Consider the following 12,078-nt stretch of genomic DNA (forward strand, 5'->3'; position numbering starts at 1 on the left):
GGTCTAGCGGTAGAGAGCTGGACTGCTAGCCCGAAAGTCCCGGGTTCAATTCAGTAGACCGTCCCTGAGTCCACCCAACTCTGATGGGTACCTAACTCACGTTAGGAAAAGTAAAGGCGGCTGGGCTTAGCGCTGACCACACTATCTCTTCGTATGCCGAGGTCACAGAAACAAGTGAACTCTACTTCACCTGTCCTATAGACCGTCAGGTTTGAAAAAGGGAACTTTACTTTTACTTGAGGCCATGGGAAGAGGCTATAAATGAATTTTTTAATGAGGACTCTACCCCTGTCAAGGATTTTGAACGATTTTTCGACGATGATGTCATAAATCACATCATAAATGAAACCATTCGTTTCGGTAGATCTAAAAGTGATCATACTTTTGTTACTAAACACAGTGAAATTCGTTTTTTTCTGGCAATATTGTTTGTTTCTGGATATGCTATTCCTTCCCGTCGTAGTAGGTACTGGGAGCTGAAAGAAGATGCATTAAACTTAGCAGTCAGTAGGACGATGAGTAGAAATATAACTGATTTAATCAGCTCATGAAATACCTACAACTGGCAAACAATGATGCTCTTGGTCAAGGCGACAGGATGGCAAAAGTCAGACCTCTCTATAACCTTTTGAACAAACGTTTACTGACATTCTACTTAATGGAACATCTGTAGATGAGTCTATGGTGCCATAATTTGGAAAACATAGTATGAAGCATATATCAAGTTTTCGATTTGCACCCCCCATCAAACTTTCGATTTCCCCCCCCCCCTCAAGTTTTCGATTTGCACCGCCCCCCCCCCCCCTCAAACTTACGATTTGCACCCCCCCTCAAGTTTTTCTCTATATATTTTGCTATGTTTTGCCTTGGTGTCACCCCCCTATAACTTTTTTACTGGGCTACCACTGCTAAACGAGCTTGCTAATGCTGGAATGGGAGTTACTCGTACTGTTAAATCAAACAGAGTAGAAAATTGATTTATTAATATCCAAGAATTTTCAAAAGAACAAGGAGGCATTTTTTAAAATTATCGCCATGATCGAAGAGACAACTTATTTGTTCGTTCATGGAATGGCAACTCTGTTGTGACACGTGTATCAAATTGCACAAGTGCTTTCCTTACTAATCAAGTACTGCGCTGGTGCACGAAGGAAAGTAAGAAAGTCCAAGTAGAAAAAACTTACATCATCTTATGCTGCAACAAAAATATGGGGGGCGAGGAGTGGTCCGCATTGACCAAAATGTGGGCTGTTATGGGATAAGAATAAGATAAAAAATGTGGTGTTGGTCATTGTTCGCTTTTTTACCAGGTGCATATTTGCCGATAAGTTGATCCATAGAGGAAAATCAAATCTGAATGAAAACGCTCATTTCTTCATATTCTAAAATTGGAAGATGTCGCCATGTTTTATGCTTTCCGTAGTTCAAATATGCGACATGAGACGTCATTGTTTTTTTTTTTTTTGGTTATTTTTTTTTTTTTTTTTGCGTTTGTGTCACAACCAAAAACACTTTTCCGGTTGAATAATTAAAAAATGTGTTATTACATTCGAATATGCCTTTATTTTTATTTTCCTTCGTTAAATAAAATTTAGTTTGTACATTAAATACATCCAACATATTATTTAACAAAAGTCCATATCTTTAAGTTCTTTATATCTCTGGAAATATGTTGCGGAAAGAGAATGAGAGAGAAAAGTGCGCACATGGGCTTTTATATATTAGGATTTGATATCCTAATTTCTCTATTGTTCCCATTTTACCATATAATACTCTCACTCCAGGCAGTATTTCGTTTTACGACAATGGTCAATTGTATATTGCAAAACACCATAGAAACCCTATTTCTTGTACTCTGTTGCGGTGAAGTGGGTACATTGCCCTTACACGAAGTTTTTTTTTTTTTTTTTTTTTTTTGCTGCACTCTGGTTAGAAGTCGAGACAAGACTGGTTTGTATGTATTTAAACTTGTTTTGATTTTAAATAGACGAATTTTTACTGTGTCTTATGCTATATATTAAAATATTATATTTTGGGATATTAATTAGACTGTATTGATTAACTGATTGATTGGTTGATTTGATTCATTGATTCATTCTTTTTTTTCCCGTTTTATTTTTTTTAATTTTTCTTGGTTTCTTTTTCCTATCTTTCATTTTTTCATTCTTTCTATCTTTCTTTCTATTTTTCTATCTGTCTTTCTTTCTTTTCTTTCTTTCTATCTTTCTTTCTTTCTTTCATTAATCGGTTCATTAAATGATTCATTCACTTATTGTTAAATTGATTGAATGATTGAAAGATTGAACGACCGAACGACCGAGTGGCCAATTGATCGATTGAAGTGAGTGAGTGAATAAGTGAGCGCACTCACTTCACTCACTCGATTGATTGATTGATTGATTGATTGATTTTTTTAAAACTGATTCATCCATTCATCCGTTCATCCGTTCATCCGTTCATCCGTTCGTCCGTTCGCCCGTTCGTCCGTTCGTCAGTTCGTCCGTTCGTCCGTTCGTCCGTTCGTCGATTCATCCGTTTATCCACTCATTCATTCATCCGTTTATCCAATTATCCATTCTTATTAATTTTTTAAAATATGATATTTATTTAATATTGAATATTTGTATTTTTACTTTCTCGTATATAATAAACCGGGAGTGATCTCCCCTAAACTTTCTCGAATATTCTTATATAAAATAACAGGGGATGGAAACTCGGGCTATAGACATGATTTTTAATCCATTTTAAATACTTAAAGTTTTAAAAATAGAAAAAAATCTCGTAGACAAATTAATTGCACACCAAGTGAACGCCAAATAAAAAAGCGCATAATAGTGCGCAATATTATTAGTACTTTAAAAATTTACATTAGTTTTTTGAGAAATCGGAAGTAGCGTAAATTACTACTTCCAGTCAACGGAAACGACTCAAAATTTAACAGAAGGTAGAGAATTAGATCTTTTACGTACATGTGAAATTTCATTTATCTATCTGAAATAGTACTCAAGTTATAGGCTTTTGAAAAATTCAAAGTAGAAAAAGTACCACTTCCGGTTGTCGGAAATCGCTCAAAAGTTGATACGGATCTACGATTTTGATATAATACTTATATATGAAATTTCATCAACCTAGCTGTAACGGTACTCAAGTTATCGTGTTTACACACGGACACACAGACACACAGACACACACACAGACATACGGACAAGATTGCAAAATTATGTTTTTCCGTATCAGTGAGGTGTAAAACGTCGAGATTTGTAAAATCTCGATTTTCTTTTTTGCACGATTACAATACTTTCTCTATACTACGTACATACGAGAAAGTAAAAAGTATAGAGAAAGTCTTGAAATCGTGCATAAAAATAACATGAAATGTTGACAGTTTTCACCGTTTTACACCTCAGTCCTTCATCACATCCGGAGTATAGAGGACTTATTTTAATCAGGCAAAAATTATAAATACAAATATATAAACGTTTTGGCGTTTTATGCGTTATCGAGTCGTGAAAACTGGACTTCTGTCCGTATGTCTGTGTGTCTGTCTGTGTGTAAACACGATAACTTGAGTACCGTTACAGCTAGGTTGATTTCATATAAGTATTAAATCAAAATCGTAGATCCCTATCAACTTTTGAGCGATTTCCGATAACCGGATGTGGTATTTTTTTTTTACTTTGAATTTTTTCAAAAGCCTATAACTTGAGTACTATTTTAGAGAGATAAATGAAAATTTCACATGTAACTATAAGATCTAATTCTCTACCTTCTGTCAAATTTTGAGTAATTTCCGTTGACTGGAAGTAGTAATTTACGCTATTTCCGATTTCTCAAAAAACGAATGTAAATCTATAAAGTACTAATAATATTCCCCACTATTATGCACATTTTATATGGCGTTCAGAGGTGTGCAATTCTTTTTTCTACGAGATTTTATTCCATGTTTTAAAGTTTCAGTATTTAAAATGAATTAAAATTCATGTCTATTTCCCGAGTACCCATCCCCTGTTTTTTTACATAAGAATATTCGAGAAAGTTTAGGGGAGATCGCTCCCGGTTTATTTGTTTATGAATTATTTTTAAGTTGTAAACATTTAATTGACATCAACAGCTGTCAGGTAACGAAAGACAGCTTTACATTTTCAAGGGTTAATGATTCGTTTAGCTACAAACAGGCTCTTACGAAAGCCATTGCTTTTTAAAATCCTTATCTGTTTCTTGTAACTTTAGTTAGTTTATCTTCGTTTACATTATGGTCTCCAGTTTTGTTTTAAAAAAGGTAAGTCGAAATCAAACTCATTTATAAAGATTTAATTTCACAAAAGCTCAGACAACACAAGAAATATCAACGTGGTTTATATCTTGATATTTGTTTTCCGTAAAAAGCTGATGAGCAATCTGTGATGCATGTTTCATTTCTTCGCCCATCACTACCTGCTTAAAATTTTAAAAAAATGTTCAAGTTCAAAAAGAGATTAAATGTAGGTTTCTTTTTTTTTATATATCAACACTGTTTTGAAATGCTTGCGTTTACCTAAATAAATTAGTGAAATATTTAAACAAAAGTCTAATTCATTTATGGCATTTAAAAAAAAAGAATGTTTTTTGGTTCTGTTTGATAGATTTAAAAATAAATTCGTAATTACAATACATCTTAAAAGTTTATACACTGCACATTATAGAGAGAACACGATGTAACATGTTGACTTTTTAAATGCGTTTACTACGCTTGTTTTTTCTTTGTTTTCTTGCTATTGAAAATGAAGTTGCAAATTATTTGCTATTTTAAACACTAATAAACAATACACGTTGACATATAAAATAAAATAAAAAAACTTGAATTTAATCTACGATCGAATTAACAAAACGTTTATAATAGTCTAAGCTTGTTTAACTAGATTTAAAACAAAAAAAAACACCTATAAGTCGAAAGTCATTAAACGGAAACTCGACTTTTAGACTAAATGATTAGTTAAGCGTTTTTTTCACTTTATTTAGTAAGAAAAAATAAATTAGACCAAAATGCTTACGTTGCTTGACTTTCTGTCTCTGCCTTCTTCAATTCTTTGCCTTGATTAAATAAATTATTAAAAAAATAAGTAAGAGATAGTGATAGGAGTTGAGAAAGCGATTCGGATAGAAGTAAGGATTAGGGCTATGGTTAGGGATAGGGATTAAGATAAATAATGCAGTGCGATCATTAAAACCAACAGAAACAAATTAAAATATGCAGAGCTAACTAGTTTTTTATGTCTACTTTGAGCGACAATAATATAGTTATGTATATAGCGTAATGTTTTACTCATTGAAAAATAAAAGGTTTCCCTTTCATATTTTAAGATCCACATAGAGCATATGAAGTAGTGTACACTTGTTTCTTTCCTTTTGAATTTAAAATAGATATGAAGATAGTGTTTTATTGGTTGTGATTAGGCGCTAAGAATTGCGGAAGTGGTTTGTAGACCGACAAAAATTGAATTTATGGATTTACACATGGTTAGAATAACTAATGTATGGAGTGCTTTATGGATTTATTACAGGCTTATTAGCATTTTAGTGTATTGATGATTGGTTGGGCTTTATCTGTATAAAATAACTATTCAATTGTATTGCTAAAACTAAAGAAACAAACAGAAAACACAATGGTATGTTTCAAAACATACATTCTGCAATGCCTTTCTTCAACTCTATCTTGGCCTGGTCAAAAGCTGCAATAATAGTTTTTTCAGTTGAACAATCTTTTTTGTATTTGTCGAGGCAATTTTCAAATTTTGAAGCGTCACTGAAAAAGAAAAGTCATCATTACAAATGTTATTAATGGTAAACATATTTAAAATTATATTTGATTAACAGTCGTTCGAGCTATTCCATCTATGGCGTTAGACAGACAGACAGACTGATGACAGAGTAAGGAAGTTAAATAAAATCTTGTAAAAAAACAGCATAACTGTTATTAATTTTTTTCCACTTTATTTAATTTAATTTAGCCCATTTTTTTGAAATCTTACCGTAATTTAATATTTACTTTCGTTTATAGAGAGTATATAGTAAGTATTGTATTCATGCAAAAAATAAATCAAAGCCGTCAATGACCGTGTATATCTCTGACATATTAACTCGACATTGTACTCATTCTTTCGGCTGAGAACTTAGCTTTGCAGTGCTATCTGTCTTTCCGTCGCTCAGTCTATCCGTCTCTTCGTTTGTCTGTCTCGTTCTGTCCGTCTCTTCTGTCCGTCTCTACTGTCCGCCTGTCCTGTCCGTCTGTCCTTCAGTCTATCATTATGTCAGTCTGTCCATCTATCCTTTTGTCCATCTCTCCGTCAATCAGCCTGTCCGTCTGTGCACAAGCAAACTTAAGAACCGTTTTTGGTTATGTTGTAGACATTTCATATACATCATATTCTTGTACTATTATTAGATTTCTTTCAACCGTTGAACGAATTTCTATAAATGAACTAAGCACCCGGTTTCTCAACAAGCAAATAACTTGAGTACCGTTTAAGTTAGGTGGACGAAATATTATAATTAAGTATAAATAGTATGCTCAAGATTCTGTTAATAATTTTCGATAACTGAAAGTGGTACTTGGATATATGAAGTAGTGTTCACATGTTTCTTTACCTCCGAATTTAAAATATGGCACCACAGGATATAAACATAATTTTTAATCCATTTTTAATTACTTAAACTTTTTAAAATAGAACAGAAAATAAAAGAATTGCGTACCAAGTGAACACCAAACTATCTATGTATAATAGTGTGGAATATTAATAGTACTTCATAAATTTACATTCGTTTTTTTTTGTTGAGAAATCGAAAATAGCGTAAATTACTACTTCCGGTCAAAATTTGATAGAATGCAGAGAATTAGATCGTTTACTTACATGTGAATTTTTTTATTTATCTGAAACAGTAATCAAGTTATATGCTATTGAAAACCAAAAGTAGAATAAGTTCTACTTCCGGTTAACGGAACACACAGAAAAGTTGATACAGAACTACACATTTGATATTATACTTGTATATGAAATTTCATCAACCTAGCTGTAACTGTACTCAAGTTATCGTGTTCACAGACATACACATATACACACACAGAGAGACACGGTCAGAATTGCAAGCCCAGTTTTTCCGACTCGTTTACGCATAGAACACCGAAATTTCGATAAATCTGCATTTATTATTTTTGCCCGATTAAAAAAAAATCCCCTATAGGACTACTCCGTATATGCTTAAGTACTGAGGTGTAAAACGGTGAAAACTGTCAAAATTTCATAGGATTTTTGTGCACGATTACAATACTTCCTCTATACTCTGTGTACGTGAAAGTAAAAAGGCTGAAAAAATAATCTGTAACAGACCATTGTACACATACAGCATTCTCTATATCTAGTAAAAAAGTAAAAGCGACCAGTACGCCCGAATACTCCAGGTGGTACAATTAAAAATACACACATAAAATAATGGAATGGTATCAAACAATGCAGTCATACCAAAGAATTGCAACATGTAAGATGGAAACAAACGGAAAATAAACAAAGAAAATATATAAGAGAGTTTAAAGGAGCAAAAATTAAAGTCACTAGTAGGGATTGGCGTGGTCGAGTCGGTAAAGCGCATGGTTGCTAAACCGACTCTTGGTTGCTAAACCGACTCTTGGTTGCTAAACCGACGCTTGGTTGCTAAACCGACGCTTGGTTGCTAAACAGACACTTGGTTGCTAAACGGACGCTTGGTTGCTAAACCGACGCTTGGTTGCTAAACCGACGCTTGGTTGCTAAACAGACACTTGGTTGCTAAACCGACGCTTGGTTGCTAAACCGACGCTTGGTTGCTAAACCGTCTGTAGGTTGCTAAACCGACGCTTGATTGCTAAACCGACTCTAGGTTGCTAAACCGACGCTTGGTTGCTAAACCTAAGCTTGGTTGCTAAACCGATAAGTTTCGAGTTCGATCCCTCGGGCTCGATAGATGGGGCTAGAACAACTGCTGCCTTGTAGTTTGTTCTTGACTGGACAAAGGCTATGGAAGCAAATTCAAATAGAAAAGCAGGCTGAAATCGGAGTCAATGGCTTATTTGGCGCATAACCTGTTGACACGTATACTTAAACGTTGTTGTAGAAAATTAATTCCAACACATAAGTTGATAGCGAAGAAAATTAAGTAGAAAAGCTACCAGTACGTATTAATTTTTAAATAATATTTACAAATTGCAAAAAAATATAAAAATGTAACATAAAGTCTAAAGACTTTAATCTCAAAGAATTAACTAAAATTATATTCAAATATAATGATTTATCACACGATTTACCCTGGTCCAAAATATAATCCACCCCTACCCCAACCAGGTCATTAAATCTTTAGATAGAAGAAAGTTTATTGGGGATTATTTCCGCTTTATGTTTATAACTTTTAAGTGAGAAAACGTTTAAAACAAAAGATAGAACATGGGGTTCTTTTTACTTGCAATCTGCATCAGCTGTTGATTTTACAATGCCTTTCCCGATTGCCTCACACTCGATATACAGTTTTTGGCAAGTAGTTAGCTTTGTTGTGGCTTTGGCGGCTTTGCTTGCGGTTGTTGTTGGAGCTGGCTTAGACACAACTGCCGAAAATCGAGGGTTTCATCATTTATTAATATGCTTATCAAAATTTGTATTTATAAATACTAACATGTATATTCAAACTCGAGATGTTATACCTTCCTTTAACTATTTGCAAATCTATCAAAATCAAAATCAAAATCAAAATCAAAATCAAAATCAAAATCAAAATCAAAATCAAAATCAAAATCAAAATCAAAATCAAAATCAAAATCAAAATCAAAATCAAAATCAAAATCAAAATCAAAATCAAAATCAAAATCAAAATCAAAATCAAAATCAAAATCAAAATCAAAATCAAAATCAAAATCAAAATCAAAATCAAAATCAAAATCAAAATCAAAATCAAAATCAAAATCAAAATCAAAATCAAAATCAAAATCAAAATCAAAATCAAAATCAAAATCAAAATCAAAATCAAAATCAAAATCAAAATCAAAATCAAAATCAAAATCAAAATCAAAATCAAAATCAAAATCAAAATCAAAATCAAAATCAAAATCAAAATCAAAATCAAAATCAAAATCAAAATCAAAATCAAAATCAAAATCAAAATCAAAATCAAAATCAAAATCAAAATCAAAATCAAAATCAAAATCAAAATCAAAATCAAAATCAAAATCAAAATCAAAATCAAAATCAAAATCAAAATCAAAATCAAAATCAAAATCAAAATCAAAATCAAAATCAAAATCAAAATCAAAATCAAAATCAAAATCAAAATCAAAATCAAAATCAAAATCAAAATCAAAATCAAAATCAAAATCAAAATCAAAATCAAAATCAAAATCAAAATCAAAATCAAAATCAAAATCAAAATCAAAATCAAAATCAAAATCAAAATCAAAATCAAAATCAAAATCAAAATCAAAATCAAAATCAAAATCAAAATCAAAATCAAAATCAAAATCAAAATCAAAATCAAAATCAAAATCAAAATCAAAATCAAAATCAAAATCAAAATCAAAATCAAAATCAAAATCAAAATCAAAATCAAAATCAAAATCAAAATCAAAATCAAAATCAAAATCAAAATCAAAATCAAAATCAAAATCAAAATCAAAATCAAAATCAAAATCAAAATCAAAATCAAAATCAAAATCAAAATCAAAATCAAAATCAAAATCAAAATCAAAATCAAAATCAAATCAAAATCAAAATCAAAATCAAAATCAAAATCAAAATCAAAATCAAAATCAAAATCAAAATCAAATCAAAATCAAAATCAAAATCGGAATCTCAATCTCAATCTCAATCTCAATCTCAATCTCAATCTCAATCTCAATCTCAATCTCAATCTCAATCTCAATCTCAATCTCAATCTCAATCTCAATCTCAATCTCAATCTCAATCTCAATCTCAATCTCAATCTCAATCTCAATCTCAATCTCAATCTCAATCTCAATCTCAATCTCAATCTCAATCTCAATCTCAATCTCAATCTCAATCTCAATCTCAATCTCAATCTCAATCTCAATCTCAATCTCAATCTCAATCTCAATCTCAATCTCAATCTCAATCTCAATCTCAATCTCAATCTCAATCTCAATCTCAATCTCAATCTCAATCTCAATCTCAATCTCAATCTCAATCTCAATCTCAATCTCAATCTCAATCTCAATCGCAATCGCAATCGCAATCGCAATCGCAATCGCAATCGCAATCGCAATCGCAATCGCAATCGCAATCTCAATCTCAATCGCAATCGCAATCTCAATCGCAATCGCAATCGCTAATTTGTTTAGACCAGCCTTTTATGTTCTATCTTTGGAACAGTTTCTTTTGTGATACGGTACATAGATTGATCATAAGTTTGTTAGAATAATGTCATACATGTGACACACAAGATCAACTTATCAGAAACATTTGTTGTACGCATTGGTGATTCGTTGACTGGTTGATTGTATAGCGAAACAAGCTAGAGCAGGGGTTCCCAACCCCGTGCCCGCGGGCGTCATGGCGCCCGCCGAACGATTCGTATGTGCCCGCCTCTCACTATTCGACAGAGACATAATTTTTTTCATAAACATTATTGAAAGGTTGAAGGGGATGGAAATCGAAAGTTTGAGGGGGGGGGGGGGGGGTGTGCAAATTTAAAATTTGAGGGCGGGGGTGCAAATCGAAAATTTGAGGGGGGGGTGCAAATCGAAAATTTGAGGGGGGGGGGTGCAAATCGAAAGTTTGAGGGGGGGGGGGGACAAATCGAAAGTTTTGTCCCCGGATGACGGGAAGGGTCGCTACGCCTCTGGAAGGAGTTTGTCGATTTAAAATAGGTGGTGCCCGCCACCCTACCGATATTTTAGAATGTGCTCTAGAGTAAAAAAAAAAGTTGGGAACAAACTCAAGAGGCGTAGCGACCCTTCCCGACACCCGGGGACAAAACTTTCGATTTGCACCCCCCCCCCCTCAAACTTTCGATTTCCATCTCCTTCAACCTTTCAATAATGTTTAGGAACAAAATTCTGTCTCTGTCGAATAGCGAGAGGCGAGCACATACGAATCGTTCGGCGGGCGCCATGGCGCCCGCGGGCTCGGAGTTGGGAACCCCTGGTTTATTTTATGTGATAACGTTTATCGACTAACTAATCTTGTGTACATTTTTACGATTTTCAGAGCGAAAAAGTGCCCCCCACCCTCCCCCACACACACATCTAGGAAAAGCTGGTTTTTGCCGGCCACTGTTTCTAAAGGGGATGTGTTTTACAGTTAAACTATCGAGGTAAAAAATAGTTAAATAAGCATGTAAAGGCTTGTAGAAATTGCAATTTTTAACTTAGACTGGTTATAATTAAAAACTGCGGTGTAAAATCATCTTTAAAAAAAATTTCCACCCTATTTGGCGACCAACTAGGGTCGGCGCCAGAGTCGGCCAGCTCCCCCCCCCCCCCCCAGCTATGCGTCTGTCTGAATCTCAATCTCAATCTGAGTCTCAATCTGAATATCAATCTGAATTTTAATCTAAATCTGAATCTCAATCACTATTACAATTTTAATTTCAATCTCAACCCAACCCTCTTGGTAGAGCTCTGCCTAACCCTAACCCTGGCCATAGCTATGGTCATTTCGATAACCATCACCATAGTTCAAGATGTCAGTTATGCATGAGATTTTTTAATTTGAAAAATTTATAACTGTTTACGGTAGAAGAGATAGCTTTTAAAATAAAAAAGTCATAATTTTTTTTTTAAGTGCCCACCGAGCTTGATAAGGCATGATGGCGCTATCAGAATAGAAGCCAATCTGACTTTTCAAGTTGTCTAAGACCACACATAGGTGTGGGGCGGGGTTGTTTAGGGTTCGGTTCTGGGGGTAGTGCATGAGGTAGGCGGGGGTGTTTTGGGATGTGGAGTGTGTTGGTGTCGGGTTCAAATAAATGTGTGATGTTGCGTATGGTGGATCCCGTGACTTGTGGAGGGTTGAGTGGTTGGGTGTGGATCGTCGGCTTAGTCAGTGGCGTATCGCGGAATGGGTG

At 33.8% G+C, this 12,078-nt stretch overlaps 1 protein-coding gene across 2 annotated transcripts in view; it reads right to left on the reverse strand.

Moving 5' to 3' along the window:
- Positions 1-4,296: 4,296 nt before the first annotated feature.
- The window catches only part of LOC131929828 (uncharacterized), a 9,244-nt gene continuing 1,462 nt past the window's right edge, over positions 4,297-12,078 (reverse strand). The window contains exons 2-5 of one of the 2 annotated variants that reach the window (XM_059286217.1): positions 8,467-8,608; positions 5,664-5,782; positions 5,031-5,070; positions 4,297-4,437 (exon numbers count right to left, since the gene is read on the reverse strand). In XM_059286217.1, coding sequence (XP_059142200.1) covers positions 4,431-4,437; positions 5,031-5,070; positions 5,664-5,782; positions 8,467-8,608 — 308 coding nt within the window. In that variant the 3' untranslated portion in view covers positions 4,297-4,430. The remainder of the gene's footprint in view (positions 4,438-5,030; positions 5,071-5,663; positions 5,783-8,466; positions 8,609-12,078) is intronic. The other variant, XM_059286218.1, reaches the window with a different exon arrangement.

This window comes from Physella acuta, unplaced genomic scaffold, assembly GCF_028476545.2.
Source record: "Physella acuta isolate Inbredline_101_S28 unplaced genomic scaffold, ASM2847654v3 ptg001682l, whole genome shotgun sequence".
NCBI lineage: Eukaryota > Metazoa > Mollusca > Gastropoda > Physidae > Physella > Physella acuta.